Below are 27,872 nucleotides of genomic sequence, written 5' to 3' on the forward strand. Positions count from 1 at the left end.
ACGGAGATCAATCTTAGAGAACCACTTGGCCCCCTTTATGCGAGCAAACAAATCAGTCAGCAACGGCAATGGGTATTGATATTTAACCGTGATTTTATTCAAAAGCCGATAATCAATACATGGTCTCAAAGAGCCGTCTTTTTTTGACACAAAGAAAAAACCGGCTCCTAAGGGAGATGACGATGGACGAATATGTCCCTTTTCCAAGGACTCCTTTATATATTCTCGCATAGCAGTATGTTCAGGCACAGACAGATTAAATAAACGACCCTTTGGGTATTTACTACCCGGAATTAAATCTATAGCACAACCGCACTCCCGGTGCGGAGGTAGTGAACCCAGCTTGGGTTCTTCAAAGACGTCACGATAATCAGACAGGAACTCAGGGATTTCAGAGGGAATAGATGATGAAATGGACACCAAAGGTACGTCCCCATGAGTCCCCTTACATCCCCAGCTCAACACAGACATAGCTCTCCAGTCAAGGACTGGGTTGTGAGACTGCAGCCATGGCAATCCCAGCACCAAATCATCATGTAGATTATACAGCACCAGAAAACGAATAGTCTCCTGGTGATCCGGATTAATACACATAGTCACTTGTGTCCAGTATTGTGGTTTATTATTAGCCAATGGGGTGGAGTCAATCCCCTTCAGAGGAATAAGAGTCTCCAAAGGCTCTAAATCATACCCACAACGATTGGCAAAGGACCAATCCATAAGACTCAAAGCGGCGCCAGAGTCGATATAGGCGTCCGTGGTAATAGATGACAAAGAACAAATCAGGGTCACAGACAAAATAAATTTAGACTGTAAAGTGCCAATGGGAACGGATTTATCAAGCTTTTTAGTACGCTTAAAGCATGCTGATATAACATGAGTAGAATCCCCACAATAGAAACACAACCCATTTTTCCGTCTAAAATTCTGCCGCTCGCTTCTGGACAGAATTCTATCACACTGCATGTTTTCTGGCGTCTTCTCAGTGGACACCGCCAGATGGTGCACTGGTTTGCGCTCCCGCAGACGCCTATCGATCTGAATGGCCATTGTCATGGACTCATTCAGACTTGCAGGCACAGGGAACCCCACCATAACATCCTTAATGGCATCAGAAAGACCCTCTCTGAAAGTAGCCGCCAAGGCACACTCATTCCACTGAGTAAGCACAGACCATTTACGGAATTTTTGGCAGTAAATTTCAGCTTCATCTTGCCCCTGCGATAGGGACATCAAAGTTTTTTCTGCCTGAAGTTCCAAATGAGGTTCCTCATACAGCAAGCCCAAGGCCAGAAAAAACGCATCCACATTGCGCAACGCAGGATCCCCTGGTGCCAATGCAAAAGCCCAATCTTGAGGGTCGCCGCGGAGCAAGGAAATCACAACCCCCCCCAACCTGCTGAGCAGGGTCTCCAGCAGAACGAGATTTCAGGGACAAAAATAACTTACAATTATTTCTAAAATTCTGAAAGCTAGATCTATTCCCTGAGAAGAATTCCGGCAAAGGAATTCTCGGCTCTGATACCGGAGCATGAACAACAAAATCTTGCAAACTTTGTACTTTCGTGGCGAGATTATTCAAACCTGCAGTTACACTCTGTAGATCCATTATAGACAGGTGAACATAGAGCCATTCAAAGATTAGAAGGAGAGAGAAAAAAAAGAAAGACTGCAGCATAGACAGACTGGCAAGTGATCCAATTAAGAGCACACTAACTACTAGAGAAAAAAAAAAAAAAAAAAAAAAAATTTTCAGCAGACTTCTTATTTCTCTCCTTTCTCAGCCAAGGATTTTAACCCTTTAGTGGGCCGGTCAAACTGTCATGATCTCCATGGCCAGAGAACTAGCATAAGCCTCAATAGGAACAAGCTCTTGGAAGATGTAACTGTACTGACCATGAACTAAACCTACCGCATCATCTAGAAGTAGCCAGGTAGCATGTCCTACTTTTTATCCCTATATGCCCAGCGCCGGCCGGAGAACTAAATAATGCTAGCAGAGGGAAATATAAGACCTGACTCACCTCTAGAGAAATGCCCAAAAAGGAGACAGAAGCCCCCCACATATATTGGCGGTGATATGAGATGAAACAACAAACGCAGCAGGAAAATAGTTTTAGCAAATTTGAGGTCCGCTTTCTAGATAGCAGAAGACAGAAAGCATACTTTCATGGTCAGTAGAAAACCCTAACAAAACACATCCAGAAATTACTTTAGGACTCTGGCATTAACTCATAATACCAGAGTGGCAATTCCTGATCAACAAGAGCTTTCCAGACACAGTAACGAAACTGCAGCTGTGAACTGGAACCAAAATACAAAAACAAAACATGGACGAATGTCCAACTTATCTAGTAGATGTCTGGGAGCAGGAACAAGCACAGAGAGGCTTCTGATAACATTGTTGACCGGCAAGCATCTAACAGAGAAGCCAGGTTATATAGCGACACCCAGATCTAATCAGAACAGGTGAACAGGGAAGATGATGTCACAAGTTCAATTCCACCAGTAGCCACCGGGGGAGCCCAGAATCCAAATTCACAACAGTACCCCCCCCTCAAGGAGGGGGCACCGAACCCTCACCAGAACCACCAGGCTGACAAGATAACTCCCTCCTTAAGAATACCTGTGGGGTCAGAGTTGCCGGGTGAATCAGGCTCAAAACTCCTAGAAAGGGCATCCGCCTTAACATTCTTAGAACCCGGTAGGTACGATACCACAAAATTAAACCGAGAGAAAAATAATGACCAGCGCGCCTGTCTAGGATTCAGGCGCCTGGCGGTCTCAAGATAGATCAAATTTTTGTGGTCAGTCAATACCACCACCTGATGTCTGGCCCCCTCGAGCCAATGGCGCCACTCCTCAAACGCCCACTTCATGGCCAAAAGCTCCCGATTCCCAACATCATAATTCCGCTCAGCGGGCGAAAATTTACGGGAAAAGAAGGCACAAGGCCTCATCACGGCGCAGTCAGAACTTTTCTGCGACAACACTGCCCCAGCCCCGATCTCAGAAGCGTCGACCTCAACCTGAAAAGGAAGAGTCACATCAGGCTGACGCAACACAGGGGCAGAAGAAAAACGGCGCTTAAGCTCCTGAAAGGCCTCCGCAGCATCAGGGGACCAATTAGCAACATCAGCACCCTGTCTAGTCAAATCGGTCAATGGCTTAACGACATCCGAAAAACCAGAAATAAATCGACGATAAAAGTTGGCAAAGCCCAAAAATTTCTGAAGACTTTTAAGAGAAGAGGGCTGCGTCCAATCACAAATAGCTTGAACCTTGACAGGATCCATCTCAATGGAAGAGGGAGAAAAAATATATCCCAAAAAGGAAATTCTCTGAACCCCAAAAACGCACTTAGAACCCTTGACACACAGAGAATTAGACCGCAAAACCTGAAAAACCCTCTTAACTTGCCGGACATGAGAGTCCCAATCATCCGAAAAAATCAGAATATCATCCAGATACACTATCATAAATTTATCCAAAAAATCGCGGAAAATATAATGCATAAAGGACTGGAAGACTGAAGGGGCATTAGAAAGACCAAAAGGCATCACCAAATACTCAAAGTGGCCCTCGGGCGTATTAAATGCGGTTTTCCACTCATCCCCCTGCCTGATCCGCACCAAATTATACGCCCCACGGAGATCAATCTTAGAGAACCACTTGGCCCCCTTTATGCGAGCAAACAAATCAGTCAGCAACGGCAATGGGTATTGATATTTAACCGTGATTTTATTCAAAAGCCGATAATCAATACATGGTCTCAAAGAGCCGTCTTTTTTTGACACAAAGAAAAAACCGGCTCCTAAGGGAGATGACGATGGACGAATATGTCCCTTTTCCAAGGACTCCTTTATATATTCTCGCATAGCAGTATGTTCAGGCACAGACAGATTAAATAAACGACCCTTTGGGTATTTACTACCCGGAATTAAATCTATAGCACAACCGCACTCCCGGTGCGGAGGTAGTGAACCCAGCTTGGGTTCTTCAAAGACGTCACGATAATCAGACAGGAACTCAGGGATTTCAGAGGGAATAGATGATGAAATGGACACCAAAGGTACGTCCCCATGAGTCCCCTTACATCCCCAGCTCAACACAGACATAGCTCTCCAGTCAAGGACTGGGTTGTGAGACTGCAGCCATGGCAATCCCAGCACCAAATCATCATGTAGATTATACAGCACCAGAAAACGAATAGTCTCCTGGTGATCCGGATTAATACACATAGTCACTTGTGTCCAGTATTGTGGTTTATTATTAGCCAATGGGGTGGAGTCAATCCCCTTCAGAGGAATAAGAGTCTCCAAAGGCTCTAAATCATACCCACAACGATTGGCAAAGGACCAATCCATAAGACTCAAAGCGGCGCCAGAGTCGATATAGGCGTCCGTGGTAATAGATGACAAAGAACAAATCAGGGTCACAGACAAAATAAATTTAGACTGTAAAGTGCCAATGGGAACGGATTTATCAAGCTTTTTAGTACGCTTAAAGCATGCTGATATAACATGAGTAGAATCCCCACAATAGAAACACAACCCATTTTTCCGTCTAAAATTCTGCCGCTCGCTTCTGGACAGAATTCTATCACACTGCATGTTTTCTGGCGTCTTCTCAGTGGACACCGCCAGATGGTGCACTGGTTTGCGCTCCCGCAGACGCCTATCGATCTGAATGGCCATTGTCATGGACTCATTCAGACTTGCAGGCACAGGGAACCCCACCATAACATCCTTAATGGCATCAGAAAGACCCTCTCTGAAAGTAGCCGCCAAGGCACACTCATTCCACTGAGTAAGCACAGACCATTTACGGAATTTTTGGCAGTAAATTTCAGCTTCATCTTGCCCCTGCGATAGGGACATCAAAGTTTTTTCTGCCTGAAGTTCCAAATGAGGTTCCTCATACAGCAAGCCCAAGGCCAGAAAAAACGCATCCACATTGCGCAACGCAGGATCCCCTGGTGCCAATGCAAAAGCCCAATCTTGAGGGTCGCCGCGGAGCAAGGAAATCACAACCCCCCCCAACCTGCTGAGCAGGGTCTCCAGCAGAACGAGATTTCAGGGACAAAAATAACTTACAATTATTTCTAAAATTCTGAAAGCTAGATCTATTCCCTGAGAAGAATTCCGGCAAAGGAATTCTCGGCTCTGATACCGGAGCATGAACAACAAAATCTTGCAAACTTTGTACTTTCGTGGCGAGATTATTCAAACCTGCAGTTACACTCTGTAGATCCATTATAGACAGGTGAACATAGAGCCATTCAAAGATTAGAAGGAGAGAGAAAAAAAAGAAAGACTGCAGCATAGACAGACTGGCAAGTGATCCAATTAAGAGCACACTAACTACTAGAGAAAAAAAAAAAAAAAAAAAAAAAATTTTCAGCAGACTTCTTATTTCTCTCCTTTCTCAGCCAAGGATTTTAACCCTTTAGTGGGCCGGTCAAACTGTCATGATCTCCATGGCCAGAGAACTAGCATAAGCCTCAATAGGAACAAGCTCTTGGAAGATGTAACTGTACTGACCATGAACTAAACCTACCGCATCATCTAGAAGTAGCCAGGTAGCATGTCCTACTTTTTATCCCTATATGCCCAGCGCCGGCCGGAGAACTAAATAATGCTAGCAGAGGGAAATATAAGACCTGACTCACCTCTAGAGAAATGCCCAAAAAGGAGACAGAAGCCCCCCACATATATTGGCGGTGATATGAGATGAAACAACAAACGCAGCAGGAAAATAGTTTTAGCAAATTTGAGGTCCGCTTTCTAGATAGCAGAAGACAGAAAGCATACTTTCATGGTCAGTAGAAAACCCTAACAAAACACATCCAGAAATTACTTTAGGACTCTGGCATTAACTCATAATACCAGAGTGGCAATTCCTGATCAACAAGAGCTTTCCAGACACAGTAACGAAACTGCAGCTGTGAACTGGAACCAAAATACAAAAACAAAACATGGACGAATGTCCAACTTATCTAGTAGATGTCTGGGAGCAGGAACAAGCACAGAGAGGCTTCTGATAACATTGTTGACCGGCAAGCATCTAACAGAGAAGCCAGGTTATATAGCGACACCCAGATCTAATCAGAACAGGTGAACAGGGAAGATGATGTCACAAGTTCAATTCCACCAGTAGCCACCGGGGGAGCCCAGAATCCAAATTCACAACAGCGTAGCTAGGGTTTTGGTTCAAGGGGGCGAAAATTCTGAGTGGGTCCCTAACCAGGTAACCTTGATTACCACTGGGTGATGCACCCTAATAGTGGAGGAGAACCTCAGCAGATGACCGCGCTGTTACTGAAGATAATCTCTATATAGAGACCAACATAGATATTACTGCCATGTGGTCAGTGGTAAATACCAGTCCTACAGAACATATAAGAGATCACTGCACAGTTACAGATAATGACTTACCACTGACATCCTTTCTGATGGAATCGTTCATTTTTCCCGTCTTTTCCATCTGGCCCAGACCGACATGACAACTTCTTCCAGCAATGACTCACCTGCAGAGAATACAACAAAGACACGTTTCACTTCTCATATTCCAGCCATCACCATCTATTCCCAACCAACACAAATGCCTCATCCTGCTGATACCCCAAATACTGAGCCGCTGCTGCCGTATGGGGGTCACTTGGGGAATAGTGATCACAAAATAATAAGTTTTCGTGTATCCTTTAATAAGATGTGTAGTAGAGGGATGACAAGGACACTAAACTTCAGGAGGGCAAATTTCCAACGGATGAGAGAGGATCTTGGTGCAATTAACTGGGACGATATCCTGAGACATAAAAATACACAAAGAAAATGGGAGACGTTTATTAGCATCCTGGGTAGGACCTGTGCACAGTATATACCGTATGGGAATAAACATGCTAGAAATAGGAGGAAACCAATATGGCTAAATAGAGCTGTAAGGGGCGCAATAAGTGACAAAAAGAAAGCATTTAGAGAATTAAAGGAAGTAGGTAGTGAGGAGGCATTAAATAAATACAGAAAATTAAATAAATTCTGTAAAAAGCAAATCAAGGCATCAAAGATTGAGACAGAGAGACTCATTGCCAGAGAGAGTAAAAATAATCCCAAAATATTCTTTAACTACATAAATAGTAAGAAATTAAAAAATGATAGTGTTGGCCCCCTTAAAAATAGTCTGGGTGAAATGGTGGATGAGGATGAGGAAAAAGCCAATATGCTAAATGACTTTTTTTCATCAGTATTTACAAAAGAAAATCCCATGGCAGACAAAAGGACTAGTGAAAAAAATTCCCAATTAAATGTCACCTGCTTAACCCAGCAAGAAGTACGGCGGCATCTAAAAATCACAAAAATTGACAAATCTCCGGGCCCGGATGGGATACACCCTCGAGTACTGCAGGAATTAAGTACAGTCATTGATAGACCATTATTTTTAATCTTTAAAGACTCCATAATAACAGGGTCTGTACCACAGGACTGGCGTATAGCAAATGTGGTGCCAATATTCAAAAAGTGGACAAAAACTGAACTCGGTAATTATAGGCCAGTAAGCTTAACCTCTACTGTGGGTAAAATCCTGAAGGGCTTTCTAAGGGATGCTATACTGGAGTATCTGAAGAGGAATAATCTCATGACCCAGTATCAGCACGGGTTTACTAGGGACCATTCATGTCAGACTAATTTGATCAGCTTCTATGAAGAGGTAAGTTTCGGACTGGACCAAGGGAGCCCAGTGGATGTAGCGTATATGGACTTTTCAAAAGCATTTGATACGGTGCCACACAAAAGGTTGTTACATAAAATGAGAATAATGGGGATAGGGGAAAATATGGGTAAGTGGATTGAGAGCTGGCTCAGGGATAGGAAACAAAGGGTGGTTATTAATGGAGCACACTTGGACTGGGTCGCGGTTAGCAGTGGGGTACCACAGGGGTCAGTATTGGGCCCTCTTCTTTTTAACATATTTATTAATGACCTTGTAGGGGGCATTCAGAGTAGAATTTCAATATTTGCAGATGACACTAAACTCTGCAGGGTAATCAATACAGGGGAGGACAATTTTATATTACAGGATGATTTATGTAAACTAGAAGCTTGGGCTGATAAATGGCAAATGAGCTTTAATGGATATAAATGTAAGGTCATGCACTTGGGTAGAAGTAATAAGATGTATATCTATGTGCTTAATTCTAAAACTCTGGGCAAAACCGTCAATGAAAAAGACCTGGGTGTATGGGTGGATGACAAACTCATATTCAGTGGCCAGTGTCAGGCAGCTGCTACAAAGGCAAATAAAATAATGGGATGCATTAAAAGAGGCATAGATGCTCATGAGGAGAACATAATTTTACCTCTATACAAGTCACTAGTTCGACCACACTTAGAATACTGTGCACAGTTCTGGTCTCCGGTGTATAAGAAAGACATAGCTGAACTGGAGCGGGTGCAGAGAAGAGCGACCAAGGTTATTAGAGGACTGAGGGGTCTGCAATACCAAGATAGATTATTACACTTGGGGCTATTTAGTTTGGAAAAACGAAGGCTAAGGGGTGATCTTATGTTAATGTATAAATATATGAGGGGACAGTACAAAGACCTTTCTGATGATCTTTTTAATCATAGACCTGAGACAGGGACAAGTGGGCATCCTCTACGTCTGGAGGAAAGAAGGTTTAAGCATAATAACAGACGCGGATTCTTTACTGTAAGAGCAGTGAGACTATGGAACTCTCTGCCGTATGATGTTGTAATGAGTGATTCATTACTTAAATTTAAGAGGGGACTGGATACCTTTCTGGAAAAGTATAATGTTACAGGGTATATACACTAGATTCCTTGATAGGGCGTTGATCCAGGGAACTAGTCTGATACCCCAATACTGAGCCGCTGCTGCCATATGTGTCCCTATTACTCCACCTGATACCCCAATACTGAGCTGCTGCTGCCTTATGTCCTTATTACTGCACCTGATACCCCAATACTGAGCCACTGCTGCCGTATGTGTCCCTATTACTGCACCTGCTGTGTGATTCTCTGTGCCCTTTAAATTCTAAAGCACCTCTCTATAATATAGTAATGCCTGGTGCAAGTGCCCTAGAAAACAGAGCCCACATTTTGCCCCCTAGAAAGTAATATTGCCCTGTATGCCTCTTTAATAGTCACAGTAACATGAGTTCCCCATAACAAGAAGTGCCCACTTCACATTGAATAATGTCCCGAGTCTCCCCCTGTACAGCTCCCCTAAACACAGTATGATGCTCTCTTATACACAGTATAATGCCCCTCGCTGTATAGTACCACCCACACAGTATAGTGACCCCTTAGTAGCCTCCAAACTGTTTGATGGCTCCAGCATTGTATGATGGCCCCTTCACTGTAATCCCCACACTGTATGATGGCCCCCTCACTGTAATCCCCACACTGTATGATGGCATCCATATAGTATAATGCACCAGATAGTCCTCAATACAGTATAATGCACTCCCCATAGGCAGACTATAGCACAAGGCAGCACCCATAGGCAGACTCTGTAGTATAAGACAGCACCCTATAGGCAGACCCTGTAGTGTAAGGCAGCACCCCATAGGCAGACCCTGTAGTATAAGGCAGCACCCCATAGGCAGACCCTGTAGTATAAGGCAGCACCCCATAGGCAGACCCTGCAGTGTAAGGCAGTACGCCCATAGGCAGACCCTGTAGTATAACGCAGCACCCCCATAGGCAGATCATGTAGTATAAGGCAGCACCCCATAGGCAGACCCTGTAGTATAAGACAGTACCCCCATAGGCAGACCCTGTAAGTATAAGACAGTACCCCATAGGCAGACCCTGTAGTATAAGACAGTACCCCATAGGCAGATCCTGTAGTATAAGACAGTACCCCCATAGGCAGACCCTGTAGTATAAGACAGTACCCCATAGGCAGACCCTGTAGCATAATGCAGCCCCCATAAAAAAACAATAAATAAATACTCACCTCACCTCTCTTCCTCATTGTTCCAGTGGTGCTCTGAGCTCCCGCTCATCTTCTGACAGCGGGCGCCGGGTGGTGACGTCACCACGCCCACTGTCAGCGTCGGTGACATCAGACGCTGACAGGGGGGTGATGAGAGAAGGAACGCTGCGCTCTTCTTCCCTCATCAATGCGGTCAGCTGTATCGGCTAAATGCCGATACAGCTGACCTTGCGGTGACGGGCGGAGGGCCCACTGCTGGCACCGGGGGCCCCGCCTGCTCAGGGGCCCCATAGCGGCCGGGCGGCAGAGCAGGGAGACCGATTCTCACTGTTCTGCCGCAGAATTTAACTGTATCGGCGCGCTGTATGGGCACCCTTCTTCATACGATCACGTCCTCTTCTTGCCTTCTTGCCGCGGCTCCTGCGCAGGCATACTTTGTCTGCCCTGTTGAGGGCAGAGCAAAGTACTGCAGTGCGCAGATGCCAGGAAAGGTCAGAGAGGCCCGGCACCTGCGTACTTTGCTCTGCCCTCAACAGGGCAGACAAAGTACGCCTGCGCAGGAGCTGCAGCAAGAAGAGGATGTCATCGTATGAAGATGGGAGGTGCTGGACCTGGACTGCGATGCCCATCAGACTGGACCGCAGCGAGACCGCCCCTGGGTGAGTATAATATAACCTGTTTTTCTTATCTTTCAGGATAAATCGGGGGCTTATCTACAGCATTGCAGAATGCTGTAGATAAGCCCCTGATGCTGGTGGCCTTAGTTTATAGGCCATTTTTGGGGTGACAGATTCCCTTTAATAAATCCCCATCCTCTGTCCAGGTTGAAAGTAACAACAGTTCCTGTTCTTATTGGTCCTCTGTCAGTCAGGTTACAGTCATGAGATCTGGCTTTAGCTAATAATAATATTTATATAGCGCTAACATATTCCACAGTTTACAGTTTGCTCGCTGCAATACAGTTCTGCCTTCTGAGTGTCTCTTCCTAGGAGCTGCAGCTTTGAGGGCATGCACAGCTCCGTGTCCTTTCTCCTTCGTTCACTGACAGGATCCCACCCCTGTCAGGGACCAACTAACTGAGCTGAGCTCAGCCAGCAACTCACTAAGGCTAATTTCACACTAGCGTCGTTTTGAATACGTCGCAATGCGTCGTTTAGGAGAAAAAACGCATCCTCCAAAGTTGTCTGCAGGATGTGTTTTTTCCCCATAGACTTACATTAGCGACGCATTGCGACGTATGGCCACACGTCGCAACTGTCGTGTTTTGCTGGACCGTCGGCACAAAAAAAACGTTACATGTAACTTTTTTTGCGCTTCGTGTCCTCCATTTTCGACTGTGCATGCGCGGCCGAAACTCCACCCTCTCCTCCCCGGACATTACAATGGGGCAGCGGAAGCATCGTAAGACTGCTTCCACTGCCCACGTCGGGCATTATCTTTCACAACGCGCATCGGCACGTCGGGCCGACGCATAGCGACGGCCCCTTGCCGACGCTAGTGTGAAAGAAGCCTAACTTTCCCTACAGGCGAACATGTGTTTGCATGTTTGTGATACTTGGATGCAGTTATCCTTCTTTGCCTCCAAATGTAGCATCACTCTCCCCGAGAGGAAAGCAATACCACTGCGACGACCAGGGCCCTGGGGTGCTGCACTCCCCCCACCGTTAAATCCAGTACTCCCGGACTGGGAAAAGAAAACAACAGATTACAGGTTAGCAAAAGCCATGCAATTTTTGAAATGCTATGAAACAAATTAATATAACTGATGCTTCCCTTTATGGGAGGTGAGGACTCTTGAGCGTTGCATAACAAAAACATATTTACATTTTGTGCACACTTTTAATAAGAGTGGAAAACGGTTACTAACTATGAAATACAATTACCTGAATGGGTATACTATTTGTTAAGTGCAAAGGCAAACGTTCTATCTTTATTCAAGTGCAAATCAGCATCTGATTAATTTTATTCTTCTTCAAGTGCAAAGTTTTCGTCCAACCCCCACGGGTTACTTTATTTTCTCTATTTTATTCAAAAGTGTATCAGGATATCAATACTCACTATCGGCTATATTGAAACATCATTCTGACTAAATTCAAACTTCAGCTTTCATACTACATTAACTATATTAACTCTTCAATATACTCTGTCAAAGTGCAACTGGCAAACATTCCCTTTAAGGGTTTAAACAATACTCAAGTCTTTCTTAATGAGGTAGTGCAAATTATCAATACTCAAGTCTGTCAATAACGCTGTAACAGCAGGAACGAGCGAGGGACCCGTTATTAACCCTCAACGTTGGGCTTGGGCAGGCTACAAGGTGTGTATCCAGACCTGGAATCCAAACGGGTTCTTCTTCAGGTCTCTGGAAAACAAGTCTAAACTTTAAGGCAATGTTAGAAGCAGTCTTTTAAAACTTCTTTGTAAAACCAGTAGAAATCACCTTTAAGAGGCGCCAACTATTTACAAGCAAATACGGCCCTACCCACGCCGGCAAGTGGGCAGAACCAAGGTGCACCTTGTGGGTGCCAACTATGTGCAATGGAAAGCTTGTGGACCATTCACTGTCCATGATCCAAATGTCCTTGAAGCAAAACGAAACTCTGTAAACAGAGGATCCCTTTAAACGAGGGACCCCTTTGAGGAATAACCCAGGGCTGGTGCACTCGAAATGTCAAGAAACGAGCACCCATCACAGCGCCACCTAGTGTCAAAGTCGATACAACCATTATTCCTCCAGTTACAGAGCCAGCAACCCCTCAAACCAACACTACCACTACTGTATGCATAATCACCACCACTGAGTCAACTGCTGTAGCAAATGCAATAGCTGACATCCGTACTCAAGCTACATGAACATTGATAGCAGTTAATGACTTGACCATTCGTGAGAGACAAACCCATGACAGTTACTTGGAACCAGAAGAAGATCCAGATACCCACCTTCCCAGGAAGCGTTCGATACCGGCTGGTGTCTTGCAAACTACTATAAGAGAACAAAACAAATCTGAAAACGACTGTACATAGTTATTTAACTCTTTTAGTTATTTAACTCTTTTTTGCTACTTAAACCCGACCTTTTTATCCTTGTGTCGGGTGTAGGTCACATGATCCCCTCGGCATAGATCCTGTTCAGGATGTCCCTCCCGGAGACAAGATTCCACGTCACAGCGGGTGACATAGACTTTTGTTGGCAGTCCGGATTCCTGAATGAAACCCCAACCCCTTTTAGGGTAGAAGGCCACCACTACACCCCGTCTCACTGGAGGATTGTCCTGTGTTGTACGTTGAGTTTCATGCTCCTTTCTATCGTTCCATTGTAATATCAGGCATAGTCTATATTCCTCCCAGGTGAGGGCTCCGATATAGGATCCTCCCTTTTGGGCCTCTCCAGTGGACCCGCTCAACCTGGCTCCCGGAACATCCCATCGTAAAATCACTCCCTCAGGGCTCACATCCAGCGGTATGCCCTCGGTCGCTAGGAGCGAAATTAGTGTCTCATCGGTAGTGTTGGGAGTCACTGGAGTAGGAGCAAAGGTGGGGGTCCAGTCATAGTCTGGGAGAGGAACTGTCACTGGAGCAGGATCGGTTACCTGGGCAGGGTTGTTTTCTGTACCTGCGTCTGATGTGGTTCCACCGATGCCGGTCCGCTCCGCTGATGAGGATGCTGGAGTCAGCTGCTTCCCGAACTGTGACTCTTCCAGCGCGATCTTCCTGCACAGGGCCGACTTCCATTTCTTCACCGCGGTCAGCTCCGCGTCCAGGAGCTGGTGGCTCGGCTCCTCCACCTGCGGTTCCCAGAAGTCCGGATCCTCCTGTAGGGACGAGTTCGGGTTCACCTCTGGTCGCCTGGAATGGTCCTGGGTCACTTCGTCGTTGTTCAGATACCCGCTGGTCGCCATCCCTGCTCCTGGATCTGCGGCCGCACATGCACGCTGCTCCTCCATTTTCTGGGGGCGGGACTCCTTCTTCCCACCGTTGCAAATCAGGAGGTGGACCTCCTTGGCTGATGGGCACATCCTCATCACGTAGCAGCAGTCGGAGGAGGCGTTCATCGCTTTTGGCGCCACTTTGGTAGTCTCCTCCCATGTTAGCACGCCCTTCTTCTCCAGAGTTCCTCGTGGCGCTGTAATGGCGTTGGTTTTGGCGGGAATTTTTTGGCGGCAAATCACGGTTCATCAGTCACACAGTCTTTTAGCACAAGCCACGGTTAGGCACAGTTCTGGCACAGTCTTTAGGCACACATGACCCGATTTTTCAGGCTTTAGTAGATCCTGTTCGTGACGCCAAAATGGAGCGCCCCCATGGGGCCGTGGGGTACTCGGTACCAGGTCCTGCGGTTCACAGGGGGATGTCACGGTGGCTGACCCAGTCTGTGGCCCTGGGACGTCCGTGTAAAAGGGAAAGGTCTTTAAAGGGAATGTTCGTTACGCCACCTGTGGTATTCGGTCAGGGTGACCGATGTTGCTTTAAGGCATCTGCTGGGGTGATGTTATGGCAGCTAGATGGTATACCTTCCCACAGGTGAAGTATATCCCCAGGGCTTCCTGGTGTGTAGATGGTTGACGGTGAGAGGCACAGAGAAGAACGAGGACACAAGATTGCAATCTCTTTACCTTTCTGAAGACTTCAGCATCCACAGTCCAGGGCACCAGATCACAGGTCAGGCAGAGTCCGGCCAGTTTGGAGGCAAGTCCAGAGTCCCCATGTCCAGGTGGAAATCAGTAGCCTTCACTTGCGCTGCAGTGTTGCAGTTCCTTACTGCCTAAGGCTTCACATAAGGTCCTCACAGATGTAATGTCTTTCTCTCTGTCCCCCATATAGGACAAACCCGTATGACTGGTGGCTTGAGGCTGTTTATAGGGACTCTAGCACGCCCTGGCCTCCAAAGGTTGCCACCGTGCCTCCTGGGTGTAGGGCGGACAGGTAACTTGCAATTAGCTGTCCTGCCGGTCTCTGGAGCAAAGCATAAAGGTCCTTACTCCCTCGGTGTTCCGGCTACCGGGATTCTGCGCCTCAGAGGAAGGCAGCCTGTGTAGGGCTGGTCCCCTTCTGGTATCCTCTCCTTTGCTGCGATTTCCTTCACGCTCGCTACAATACAGTTCTGCCTTCTGAGTGTCTCTTCCTAGGAGCTGCAGCTCTGAGGGCATGCACAGCTCTGTGTCCTTTCTCCTTCATTCACTGACAGGATCACACCCCTGTCAGGGACCAACTAACTGAGCTGAGCTCAGCCAGCAACTCACTAACTTTCCCTACAGGCGACCAGTTTTACCTATGTGGGGAGTGACCTAATAAATAGGAGCAGGAGCTCCCCCTAATGACCTGGAGTGTGAAATGTGTTGCATGTTAGTGATACTTGGATGCAGTTATCCTTCTTTCCCACCAAACGTAGCAATACTCCTCTCCCCGAGAGGAAAGCAATACCACTGCGACGACCAGGACCCTGGGGCACCGCAGTTATCCCAGGTTACAGTAACTGTGACTGACTGGCCAGGTGGTAAAGTCGGTGGGGTTGCTAAGGGTCCCACTAAGGGTTCTTCAGCTACCGGGGCAGATTGCATAGCTGTCTTGCCGGTGTCCTTTTCCGTCTCCGCTGTGGTCAGGATCGCTGGCTGCAGGGCCTGGTGCTGCGGCGCTGTCATCTCCGTTGTCAGCGTCTCACTTTCTGGCTCCGCTGAGGTCACAGATGCGGGCTCCGGGTACTCCGTCGGTGCCATCATCTTTCTCAGCAGCGCCTTACTTTCTGTCTCCACCGGGGTCAAAGGCACAGGCTCCGGATCTCCTGCCGGCACCATCTCCTGCTGCAGCATTGCACCCACCGGCTCCTCTGGGGCTGTGAGCGCTGACGGCATGGTCCGAGGCTGAACGGTCATTATCCTCTGGACCAGGGACTCTTTCCAGGCGACCACCGCTGTCACCTGGGTCCGCAGGAGTCGTCGGGACAGGTCCTCCATCTCCGCACCGAGGAGCTCCAGGTCTAGGGTAGGCTTCTGGTCCGGGTCTTTTTGCTGTTGCAGACCGGGGACATCTCCTCTGGTGTTCCCGGTGGCTCTCCACTGCTGTCCGCCAATGTCTTTACCGGGTAGCGTGCAGCCATGCTGCGGCCACGCTTTCCCACGTCTTTCTCCTGCTCCATCTCTTGACTTTTTGGGCGGTGTCTTTTCCACTTTCCCGCTGGCCATCTCTGGGGGCGGATCTGTCCCAGTGACGGACATCTTTGGTTGGCATTAGAGTATCTGTAGGGGGTGGATCCAGCTTTCGCGTCAGTTCTTGAACTCCACCCATGGCAACACATCATCTTCCTCCTTTATCCGCCTCGTGGTGCAGTAATGGTGGCCATCAAACAATTTTACACAGTCCATTACAGTTCATGGCGCACAGGACCCATTTCAATGGGTCGGTCCATCCTGTTCGTGATGCCAAAAAGAGATGAGTCGCCTGCCAGGGCAATGGGGATACTCGGTACCAGGTCCGGTCACTCTTAAAGGGGATGTCACGGTGGCTGCGACCCGGTCTGTGGCCCTGGGCGCTCACTTTATAAGGGGAAAGGTATTAAAAGGGAATTTGGTAATAGAGTTTATTCGTGATGCCACCTGTGGTTCTCGGTCAGATGGGACCGACGCTGCTTAAAGGGGTCCTCTGGGGTGATGTTTTTGCAGCAAGATGGTAACGCTTCCCACAGGTGAAGCGGGGTCCCCAGGGCTCCCAAGGTGTACGGGCAGGGATGGTGTATGCCGGCAAATAAGTCGCGGACACAGAGTTGTAAAGTCTTTGCCTGGTTTACTGGTGGTAGCAGTCCACAGTCCATGGTGCAAGGCACAGGTGGTGATGTGGTCCGGCCGGCCTAGAGGCAATGGTAGATCCCTCTCCCAGGTGAGGTCCATAAGCCTTTCCTACTTGCGCTGATGTGCGAGGTCCCTGCTGCCTGAAGCTTGTTGGCAAAGTACCCTTTCTTCACCTGTCCTAAGACAGGTACCTGTATGGCGGGCAGATTGAGCCGTTTTACAGGGTCTCTATCACGACCCGGGCTCTTCAGGTCCTTCACCTCCAGGCATGGTGTGGGCAAGTCACATACAGTTCTATGCCCTCCGGTTCTGCTATGTGTCCTAGAGTACAACAAAGCCTCAGGCTACCGGTGCCCAATTCCTGCGCTTCGGCACTGAGGGTGCCCAGTCACAGTTCACCTATGAGCTCCTTGCTTTCTCCACTGTGCTCCTTTCCTCAGTAGCTCCACTACATTCCACACCCCTCGAGTTCTCGTCCTTCCCTGGAGCTGCAGTTCAAATCCTGGCTGCACGGCTTCACCGTCTGCTCTTCACTCTTCAGTGTCTCTCCCTAACTGAACTGACTCCTACTCCAGACCAGAATACTTAAAGCTGAGGGAAGCTCCCCTGAATCCAGGTCCTGAGCTCCCCCTTCTGGCCTAGATTCAGAATGTGTGGTATGTGGGTGCCTATCCTGGTAAAGAAAATCCCACTTGCCTCCAAGCATGATATCGCCCTCCCCGAAAGGAAGGCAACATCACTGTAACAATCGGTTACCTAGGGTGTTACACACACTACAGCGCAGTAAGGAAGGCTTCCAACCCCACCTGGCTAAGGGGATTCCACATTGCTTCCAGGCTGCCTGGATTCCAAAGACCGCCTGTAATCAGGGTACCTGAACTACATCAGTAAAAGGAAAAGAGACTGCAACCTTGTGTAATCCAATTCTTTCCGGCACTACACCATTTGTCATCTTTATCCACTACACCGGGAGCCCTGGGGAATAGGCTTCACCTGTGGAATTCCATTCCATGCCTGCTGCAGTACCATCATCCTCAGTGGACCCCTTTAGCAGCGTCAGTCATCCCTGACCGAATACCACAGGTGGCGTCACAAACATTCTTTATTTTCTTACAAACCATCCCCTTTAAAGACCTTCCCTTTGACGTCCAGGGCTACAGACCGGGTCCCTGCCACCGTGATCACCCCCGTTAAGAACCACCGACCCGGCTCGAGTACCCCACGGTCCTAGCGGGCGTTCCTACTTGGATCACGAATAGGATGGACTGACCCAAAAAAACAGATTCTGTGCGCCATAGACTCTGTTAGATTGTGTGATAGCCACCATTGCTTCGCTGCATGGAGTGAGAGAAGAAGGAGGAGGTGGGCTGAGCCTGGAAAAAGAGAGCGAAGGGAAGCGGCGCTCCGTGCTCGACTGTACGCAAGTGAAGAAGCAGGAGGTCCTGGACAGAGAACCGGAACAGCTGCAGACTCCAGTGATGAATCATCAGGCCTGGTTGAGGTTAGCACAGGGGAAGGAATATGTCCAACCCGGGTGGAGATCCAGCAGCGGCTGTAGCCACAGCCCCCGTGATGCCACCAGACCCCGTGGTGACCGCAGCCCCTATAAACCAGTCGGACCCCACCGCAGCTACAGCCCCACAATGCCGTTATCCATGCCATCTATACCGGGAGCGGCCTGGTTGCCACAGTATTCGGGGGAGTTCCACACCCTGAGTGACTTTAAAGAAAGACTTTGCAGCCTATTTGAAGTGTACCACCTGTCAGAACATCAAAAGGTCAGCATCCTAACTGGCCAACTAATTGGCGCAGCACAAAGGGAAGTAAAATCGTGGCTGAATCCTGAAAAGGGGACTGTTAGGGCTCATTTCCACTTGCGAGGAAAACGGGCGAGTGCAATCCGATAAAAAAATCGGATTGCACTCGGCCAATGTTATTCAATAGGTGTCTTTTCATTTGCGATTTTTTTCTCAGCTGAAATCGGACTGAGAAAAAAAATCGCAGCCTGCTGCGATTTGCTGCGAGTCTCGGACGAGACTCGCCAATGAAAGTCAATGGGTGCGAGAAAAAAAACGCATGGAATACGGACCATCCGTATTCCTTCCGTTTTTTACAGATACATTACCATTCTGTGGCATAAAACACTGTAAATGGTCCTGTAAATGACTGTATAAAAATAGTTGCAGAGAAAAAAAACGGATTGCATACGGATGTCATACGGATGTCATACGGATGTAAAACGGATGGTGCGATTAAAAATCGCATTGCACTCGCATAACACTTGCATGACAATCGCATACGCTACATCCGTTTGTTCGGTCCACAGCGTGCAGAATGGGGACAAACTGTTAAAGGAGCAGTTTATTGAGGGACTCCTGTCCAGTACCCACAGGACACAGCTGCGCATCCTGGCCCTTCAAAACCCTGACCTGGACTTACATACCACCAGGAAGTGGCATCCTTTCCACAGACCCTCGTGGAAGCCGACGCGCAGACCCTGGATAATGACCCCTCCGCAGGACTGCGCCTCCAGGTCCAGGAACTGACCAAAAGTGTAGCTGCACTAGCCAAAACCGTGCAGTCCCTGCAAGAGTCCCCAAAGGAAAAGATCCAGCTGGCTTCCAGTCCAGATAACGACCCATGGCAACGGCAGAGGAGGATTCCACCGATCAGAGGAAGAGACGACAGCTACAACCAGGACGGACGACCCATTTGTCGCCGCTGCAACAAGGCGGGACACATCCCAAGATTCTACAATTTAAACGAGCAATCCCTGGGGCAGAGGGCTAACCCCCCGGAGTAGGACGATCAAAGCTTTTCAAAGCTGGCGAGCCAAGTACGTCGGATGATGACCAGTCCTCCCAATTGTGATCGACGGCATCCCAATGAACGCCTAACTCTACACTGGCTCTCAGGTGACGACCATGCCATATATTCTTTATAAGCGGTATTGGGCCGACTCTGATATTACCCGAATTACCTAATAATAGTAGCCAGCAATGGTCAGCCTTTGCCACAAGTGGGGTATAAGGAGGTGACCATTAAGGTGGGGCAGGTAGAATTGAATGCCCAAGGTGTGGTGATTGTAGATATTGACCGGCGAGAATGTAACCCAATGATGACCTTAGGTACTAATGTAATAGAAAACTGTCTTGGCGAGGTTATTGTTCTGTTACAACAGGTGGCCGAAACTGCTGGTTCCAGTGAGCAGCATGTCCTGCAAAAAGAGATCAACAGGTAGAACTGTCTGGTGGAGAAGTTGGCAGCGTCACAGTGAGTGATCCGATCCCCATTGTAATACCCTCCAGGAGTGAAATGTTAATCTGGTGTCGGGCATCATTAGGCCTCAGGGGTAAAGACTACCAGGCTCTGTTAGAACCTGTGTATTCTGATAATAGGCCCACCATCCTGACAGCCAGAGGGGTGGTTGATGTACACAAGGGGAGGGTACCAGTAAGCATCCTTAATTGTGGAGAGAAAGAGGTCCATTTACCCAGATATGCCACCCTTGCTAAACTGTTCACTGTTAGTGACAATGCAATACAAGCAACAGAACCCTTGGTCCCATCCAACCAGGTGGAGGACAATGGCTCTGCAGGACATTTGGAGGATTGGTGCCAGAAGTTACATGTGGGCACTGACTCTACCCCTTCGCATCAAAAGCATAGGGCTTACCGGCTGGTCCAAGAATATGAGCGGGTATTCAGCAAACACCCACTAGACTTTGGGCAGGTAAAAGGGGTCCAACATCATATCCCCACTGGAAATCATCCGTCCATTAAAGAGAGGTACCGGCCTGTACCTCCAGCTCACTACCAATGTGCCAAGAGTATGTTACAGGAGATGAAGGAGGCTGGGGTGATCAGAGACAGTTGTAGCCCCTGGGCAGCTCCATTAGTCCTCGTTAGAAAGAAAGATGGTACAATGAGGATGTGTGTTGACTACAGGCAGATTAACAGCATTACACACAAGGATGCCTACCCGTTACCCAGAATTGAAGAGTCATTAGCTGCCTTAAAATCTGCTATTTCTCCACATTAGCTCTCACTAGTGGGTATTGGCAGGTTCCCGTGGCAGAGGCAGATAAAGAGAAGAAAGCCTTCACATCACCAATGGACCTCTCCGAATTCAACTACATGCTGTTCGGACTTTGCAACGCACCAGGGACGTTCCAGAGGATGATGGAGTGCTGTCTCGGGCACAAGAACTTTGAAACCATTCTGTTGTACCTGGATGATGTCATAGTCTTCTCCAAAACCTATGAAAACCACTTCAAGCACCTGGCCGAGGTGTTTGAAGCCCTGTCCAATTATGGCCTGAAAGTGAAGCCGTCCAAGTGCCACCTGTTAAAGCCCAAAGTGCAGTACTTGGGCCATGTGGTAAGCGCCGGAGGTGTGGTGCCAGACCCTGACAAGGTCACTATTCTGCCACCGATATACGTGGATGAGATGTGTCTGAGGGATGTGATCACAAATCGCTATATAAACAATGGCGGACAGCGTTACTCACTAACTGTGCTTCTAGTCCTTATCAGCTGTGCGTGGTGATCCGGAAGGATGATGCAATGATACATTCAACAGGTTTTATTTACAGTACCTTGGTGAGATGAGGACTGTAGGTTAGAGGTATTACAGGATCACCAGATAGAGATAGTAGAAGCTCCAGGTTAGAGGTAACAAGAGAATCCTTTCTCCAGCTCTGCAGCACATGTGAGATCTAAGATGGCACAGAGTACAAAACAGGAAAAGAAGCAAGAAGATAGGAGGAGCTAAAGACAGAAAGGCGTTGTGGGAAAATTCCATAACATATTACAGTGTGATACAGCGCAATGGCCAGTAGATGGCAGCAAAGTACAACAAATACAATAAATGGTAGAACTGAGTATATTAGCACTACATAAATGTCCATGTATGACTGAAAGTCTATCAGAATAAACTGAACAGCACACTCCCCGTCTGAAATCCTTGGATTTCACTATACCATAAGTCTCGAATTGGGAGTGTTAACCAGAAGTGCATGGAGGGATACCTCAACCTGTAAGATAAAAACAATGCATGCAATGCAACAATAACATATTGTATAACAAGATAGACAAATGTCTATAACGAGTTCCTGAAGTAATCCAACGGATAACCCATCTTCGGATTGGAGAAGCCGCGCTAGGCCAAACTGTCTCCAACCCATTTGTAATCCAAAGGTTGAAGTTCCTTGTGAAAAAACATTCTGCTGCACATTGTGTATCACAATGAGTTCACTCAGAGCAATGTCTTTTGCAGAGAGAGGCTTATGGCAGATATGCCAACCGTGACAATCAGTGTTACTGTCCTTATTGCGATAGCATTGCACAATGTGTACTAACCTTGCAATGGCACGAACCAGTCTCGTCCATCTTGAGAAGCGATCAAAACGCCGACAGTCCAAGCCAACCTTCTCCTTGAATTTGGTGATGAAGGTGCTGATGCTGACATCAGGACGGATCTCTGGGTCGACATCTGGATCCTGAAGGCTGAAGCTGTCTTCAACGGCAGTCTCTTCGCACTGTTCGTGAAGGAACTCTGGTCCTGTCAACCAAGAAGAGCTTGCGAAGGCACCAAAAGACACTGGTCTAGTAGCAAGGTCCGCAGGGTTAAGATGGGATGGGACGTGCTGCCATTGCTGGGGTTTGGAGGATTTCCTGATTCTTTCCACTCGGTTACTGACATAGACGTAGAAGCGTTTCGTCTGGTTGTATATGTAGCCCAGAACTACCTTACTGTCTGTGTAGAATTTTGTGTCATCCACGTGAATAGCTAGTTCACTCTGTATGAAGTCTGCAATCTCTATGGCTAGTACAGCCCCGCAGAGCTCAAGTCTGGGTATGGTGTGCTCGGGTTTAGGAGCCAGTTTAGCCTTTCCAACCAGAAATCCAACATGGGCTTCATTATTAGAGTCTACAACTTTCAAGTAAGCGACAGCAGCAATAGCTTCAGTGGAGGCATCAGCGAATACATGAATCTCTTTCCTTTGAATCGTAGTTAGGGATGCCGGAGTGTAACAACGTGGTATGTGGATCTTATCCAAGGCGCAAAGAGATTCTCTCCACGACTTCCACTTTAGTTGTTTGTCCGCAGGGAGTGGTATATCCCAGTCCTTAATGCACTCTGAGAGTTGTCTCAGCAGGAGCTTGCCTTGTATAGTCAGGGGTGCGACAAACCCAAGTGGATCATATAGACTGTTCACCACTGACAGAACCCCACGCTTAGTAAATGGTTTTTCTGCACCATTAACCTGAAAGCTGAAGGAGTCCTTTAGCAAATTCCACCTCAGGCCTAGGCTTCTCTGTACTGGTGGATTGTCTGAGCCTAGGTTCAAGTCCCTAAATTCTGCGGCATGATCATTAGGGTGAAAGGCCTTCATGACAACAGCACTATTGGAGGCAATTTTATGCAATCTTAAATGAGCTTTAGAAAGCATACCTTGTGTCCGTTTGAGCAGATCTATGGCTTCCTCCGCTGTAGGCATGGATTTAAGACCGTCGTCCATGTAGAAGTCCTTTTCAACGAACTGTTGGGCATCGTTCCCGAACTCTGCGGCGCCATCGGAGGCGGTCCTACGTAGGCCGTATGTAGCGACTGCAGGAGAGGGACTGTTTCCGAAAACGTGCACCTTCATGCGGTATTCGATCATTTCCTTGTTGGTGTCGTTGTCTCGGTGCCATAGAAAACGGAGATAATTTCTGTGATCTTGTTGCACGATGAAACAATGGAACATTTGTTCGATGTCAGCGGTAATGGCGACAGGTTCCTTTCTGAATCTCATGAGCACTCCCACCAGGTTATTAGTCAGGTTCGGACCAGTGAGGAGAACATCATTCAGAGATACGCCGTCATGTTTGGCGCTTGAATCGAACACCACTCTGATTTGTTTTGGCTTTCTTGGATGATACACTCCAAAGGAAGGTAGATACCAGCATTCTTCATCAGCTTGCAATGGTGGAGCTGGCTCTGCGTGATCATTGCGAAATATCTTGTCCATAAAAGCTATGAAATGTTCCTTCATTTCAGGCTTGTTCTTTAATGTTCTCTGCAGTGAGATGAATCTAGATAAGGCCTGTTCTCTGTTGTTAGGAAGCCTGGTCCTTGAAGCCTTGAAGGGTAAGGGAGCAACCCAGCGGTCAGATTCATTTTTGAAGAATCCACTGTCCATGATTTTAAGAAACTCCTTGTCTTCTATGGATAAGGCGACTTTGTTATCATCTTTTGTTGTGTGAAACACTGTTCTCCCTAAGTCATCACCGTAGGGAGTGGGGATGATGTCAGGCTCCTGGATGCAATCAGAGAACCTTTCTTTCACTTCGTAGTGATGAAGGCATGGCTTAAAGTGAGTTGCACGACCATTTTGGAGCACATACGTTTTACAGGCATTGACTTCGGATGCCTTATGACTCCTATCCAGACATACATCGCCCACGATTACCCAGCCTAGGTCGAGTCTTTGGGCGTATGGAGCATCATCTGGGCCGTTGCATTGTTGGCGTACCTTGTGGACCTTCAGAATGTCCCTTCCGAGTAGGATTAGAATATCAGCATTCATGTCCAGAGGAGGAATTTCATTAGTCAGATGCCTCAAGTGGCGATGATGAAGTGCGGCTTCCGGAGTGGGGATCTCCTCCCTGTTATCAGGTATCTGGTCACATTCAATTATGGTTGGCAAGGGTATATGCACGTTTCCCTTGATTGAAGAGACTATGTACCCAGAGGCTCTCCTGCCAGAAGTCTGAATACGACCAGAGCAGGTGTTGAGGGTGTATGGAGTCGTTTGTCCCTTTATGTTGAAGATCTCAAAGAATTTGGGCCTTGCTAGAGATCGGTTACTTTGCTCATCTATTATGGCATACATTTTAGAGGCCTTGTCGGGTTGTCCTTCTGGATAGACCTTAACCAGACATACCTTGGCACAGCATTTAGGAACGATCCCTTCTCCACATACCTCAGTACATGAGGAGGAAACAGCAGTTGCAGTTGGGTCAGGGACTTGTGGCTCCCCGCCATGCTTTTGAGCAGGGTCAGATGCTGCAGAAGGTTGTGAGTTGTGTGGAGCTGGCGTGGGATGCATGGCTGTGACGTGTTTATCACTGCTGCATTCAGTGCACTTAATGGCGGCCTTACAGTCCTTAGCGAGGTGGTCTGAGGAGGTGCAACACTTATAACATATCCCTAGCTCCTTGAGGGTGTCTTTACGCTCCTGCGGAGTTCTTGCTCTGAATCCACGGCATTCTTTGAGTGGGTGAGGCCTTTTGTGGATAGGGCACATACGGTTACTGTCCATGACTTTAGGAGCAACATTATTTTTTTTAGTGAAGGCAGGTGTAGTAAGTGGAACGTCAGTCTTTCTCACAGATACTGTGTTCCTTGAATCTCTACGTTTGGCAATGTTATCATACCTTGTAGATGATGATGATGCTGGTGAAGTAGGCTCAGTGAAGTCGAAGCTGGGATCATTCTTCCGAGCTTGGTCACTGATGAACCTGGAAAAATATGAAAAGGGGGGAAAGGACACATCATACTGCCTTTTATACCATGAGCCGTGGTCTGCCCATTTATCCTGCATGCCGTGTGGCAACTTGGACACTATTGGATTAACGCCATGAGCAGTATCTAGGTAGCTCAGTCCTGAAAGACGTGGGTCTAATTTTGCCAATTCTATTTCCTTTAGCAGGTCGCTCAAATCTTGAAGTTTTCTATTGTCCTTGTTAGTTATCTTTGGGAAGGTTTGCAGTCTTTTAAATAAGGAACTTTCTATTGCTTCTGAGCTGCCATAGGTTTGTTCCAGTCTCTCCCAGGCTGCAATAAGACCTGCATCTGAATAGTCCACATGAACTGCCCTTATTGTCTTTATGCGCTCTGCTGATTCAGGGCCTAACCAGTTAACAAGCAAATCCAGTTGTTCCTTGCCGGTGAGATTAAGGTCTTGGATCACTGCTTGGAAGGTGGATTTCCAGGCTCTATAATTCTCAGCACGATCATCAAACTTTGAGAGACTAATGTTTATTAACTCCCGGCGAATCATGTATCTGGCGAAGTCAGACATGTCCGATCTCCCGGTCATTGTTGCAGGATGAACTTGTGGTATCCGTAGGGAATGTAAGTTCTCTGGCTTATATGACTGCGACAAATCAGGACGAAATGATGCGGCATAAGGGTTAAACTGCGGTTTAGTCTCTAAAGGTTCTGTTGGCTGTTGCCTAAATTGTGGGTTAGTGCTGGAAGTTACCTTGTCGGCAGTAGGTGGCGACATTTCTTGACTTGCGGGCACATCCGTGTTAGAAACTGGAGGTGGCGCTGGTGCAGATGTTGAATGTCTTAGCACGTAGTCAGTAGTGCGATCAGCTGCGTCCTCCATTTCTTCTGGAATAAGACAGTCCGAATTATCATCTTGTCCCAGTGCTTGTTCAAGGACCTTCAGTTTAGCAAGGGCTGTTGCTTCTTCCCTTTCTGCTTGGAGTATTTTTAATTTCCTTTGAGCTTCCATTTTGTTTCTTTGAGCTTCCATCTCATTTCTTTGAGCTTCCATTTGGGCTTCCACTTCCACTTCAGCCTCCCTCTTAGCAAAGGAGCTTTTTACTCTAGCTTCTTCTGCAGCCGCACGGATCTCCAGTAGCTTGTTGGACAATGTTGACTTCCTGGAGTGAGATGATCTGGAAGACCGAGCTGTGATTTTGGTCGATGTTGTGCGATGTGACCTAACCTCTTGGAGGTGAGCGATGCGGAGTTCTGCTTTATCCTGAGCATCTCGGACTAATGAGGTCTTTTCTTGGAGAAGAGTTTCCCTTTCAGTTAGTTCTGCTGGGGCATCTTCCATGACACAGTTACTCAGGAATGTGATGTACTTTACAGACAGTCTCTGGTAGTGATCATAGGCGGCAGATAAACTCTTCAATGTGGCGGTTAAACCTGCGGCGTCACTGTGATAGCGTGGAAGAGCTGCTAAATAGTGATCCACTCTGCCCCATAAATGTTCTAGGTTATCATGGAACTCGTCTCTAGTAGTCTCAAAGTTCTCTCTGACCTTTTGTGTCGGCTTGGTTACACGTCTGGGTCGTACGTCCTGCTCTGTAGTAAGTGTGGGCTCTGCTCCTGCAGCATCTATGGTGTCGGGAACCTGATGTGCTTCGCTTGCAGATGGGTCCACGGTGCCCTTTATGGACATGTTTTAGCTAAGATGGTGGATGGTTAAGACTTGCTAGCAGACAATGCATATGCACACAGACACTGTAGACTTAGGTCTCTTGTTACTATTCTGCCACCGATATACGTGGATGAGATGTGTCTGAGGGATGTGATCACAAATCGCTATATAAACAATGGCGGACAGCGTTACTCTCTAACTGTGCTTCTAGTCCTTATCAGCTGTGCGTGGTGATCCGGAAGGATGATGCAATGATACATTCAACAGGTTTTATTTACAGTACCTTGGTGAGATGAGGACTGTAGGTTAGAGGTATTACAGGATCACCAGATAGAGATAGTAGAAGCTCCAGGTTAGAGGTAACAAGAGAATCCTTTCTCCAGCTCTGCAGCACATGTGAGATCTAAGATGGCACAGAGTACAAAACAGGAAAAGAAGCAAGAAGATAGGAAGAGCTAAAGACAGAAAGGCGTTGTGGGAAAATTCCATAACATATTACAGTGTGATACAGCGCAATGGCCAGTAGATGGCAGCAAAGTACAACAAATACAATAAATGGTAGAACTGAGTATATTAGCACTACATAAATGTCCATGTATGACTGAAAGTCTATCAGAATAAACTGAACAGCACAGTCACCGTTAGCAGGGACTGGCCAAAGCCCAGCAACATTCACCAAGAACGGCAGTTCCTCGGGTTGGTAGGCTATTACCGAAGATTCATCAAGGACTTCACTAAGATAGTCACAACCCTGCAAGACCTGTTAGTCTGCCCATCCAAGAACAAGAGTCCTCCATTCGAGTGGAGTGACAGGCTAGAGGGATCCTTCACTTGGTTGAAGTTGGCTCTCATGGGAGATGAAGTCCTGGCCTATCCTGACTATGACCAACCGCTTATACTCTAAACAGATGCCAGCAATGTGGGATTGGGAGCAATATTGTCCCAGGTGCAAAAAGGCAGGGA

General features: G+C 47.4%; 1 protein-coding gene across 1 annotated transcript; it reads right to left on the reverse strand.

Moving 5' to 3' along the window:
• Window positions 1–21,216: 21,216 nt before the first annotated feature.
• On the reverse strand, window positions 21,217–26,930 carry LOC143803713 (uncharacterized). Its single transcript, XM_077281490.1, has 4 exons — window positions 26,369–26,930; window positions 25,577–26,215; window positions 23,198–24,580; window positions 21,217–22,303 (listed from the first exon to the last, which is right to left on the reverse strand). The coding sequence occupies exons 1-4, from the start codon at window positions 26,928–26,930 to the stop codon at window positions 21,717–21,719; spliced, it is 3,171 nt and encodes a 1,056-aa protein (XP_077137605.1). The 3' UTR covers window positions 21,217–21,716.
• Window positions 26,931–27,872: the final 942 nt, after the last annotated feature.

Source organism: Ranitomeya variabilis, chromosome 2 (genome assembly GCF_051348905.1).
Source record: "Ranitomeya variabilis isolate aRanVar5 chromosome 2, aRanVar5.hap1, whole genome shotgun sequence".
In the NCBI taxonomy this organism is placed as follows: Eukaryota; Metazoa; Chordata; class Amphibia; order Anura; family Dendrobatidae; genus Ranitomeya; species Ranitomeya variabilis.

Coding starts and splice junctions, on each gene's coding strand:
- LOC143803713 (XM_077281490.1), bottom strand. CDS start 26,930: ATGTCCATAAAGGGCACCGTGGACCCATCTGCAAGCGAAGCACATCAG. Junction 26,216..26,368: donor CAACAAGCTACTGGAGATCC/GTGCGGCTGCAG, acceptor TACTCCAAGCAG/AAAGGGAAGAAGCAACAGCC. Junction 22,304..23,197: donor TCTGCTCAAACGGACACAAG/GTATGCTTTCTA, acceptor CTTGGTTGACAG/GACCAGAGTTCCTTCACGAA.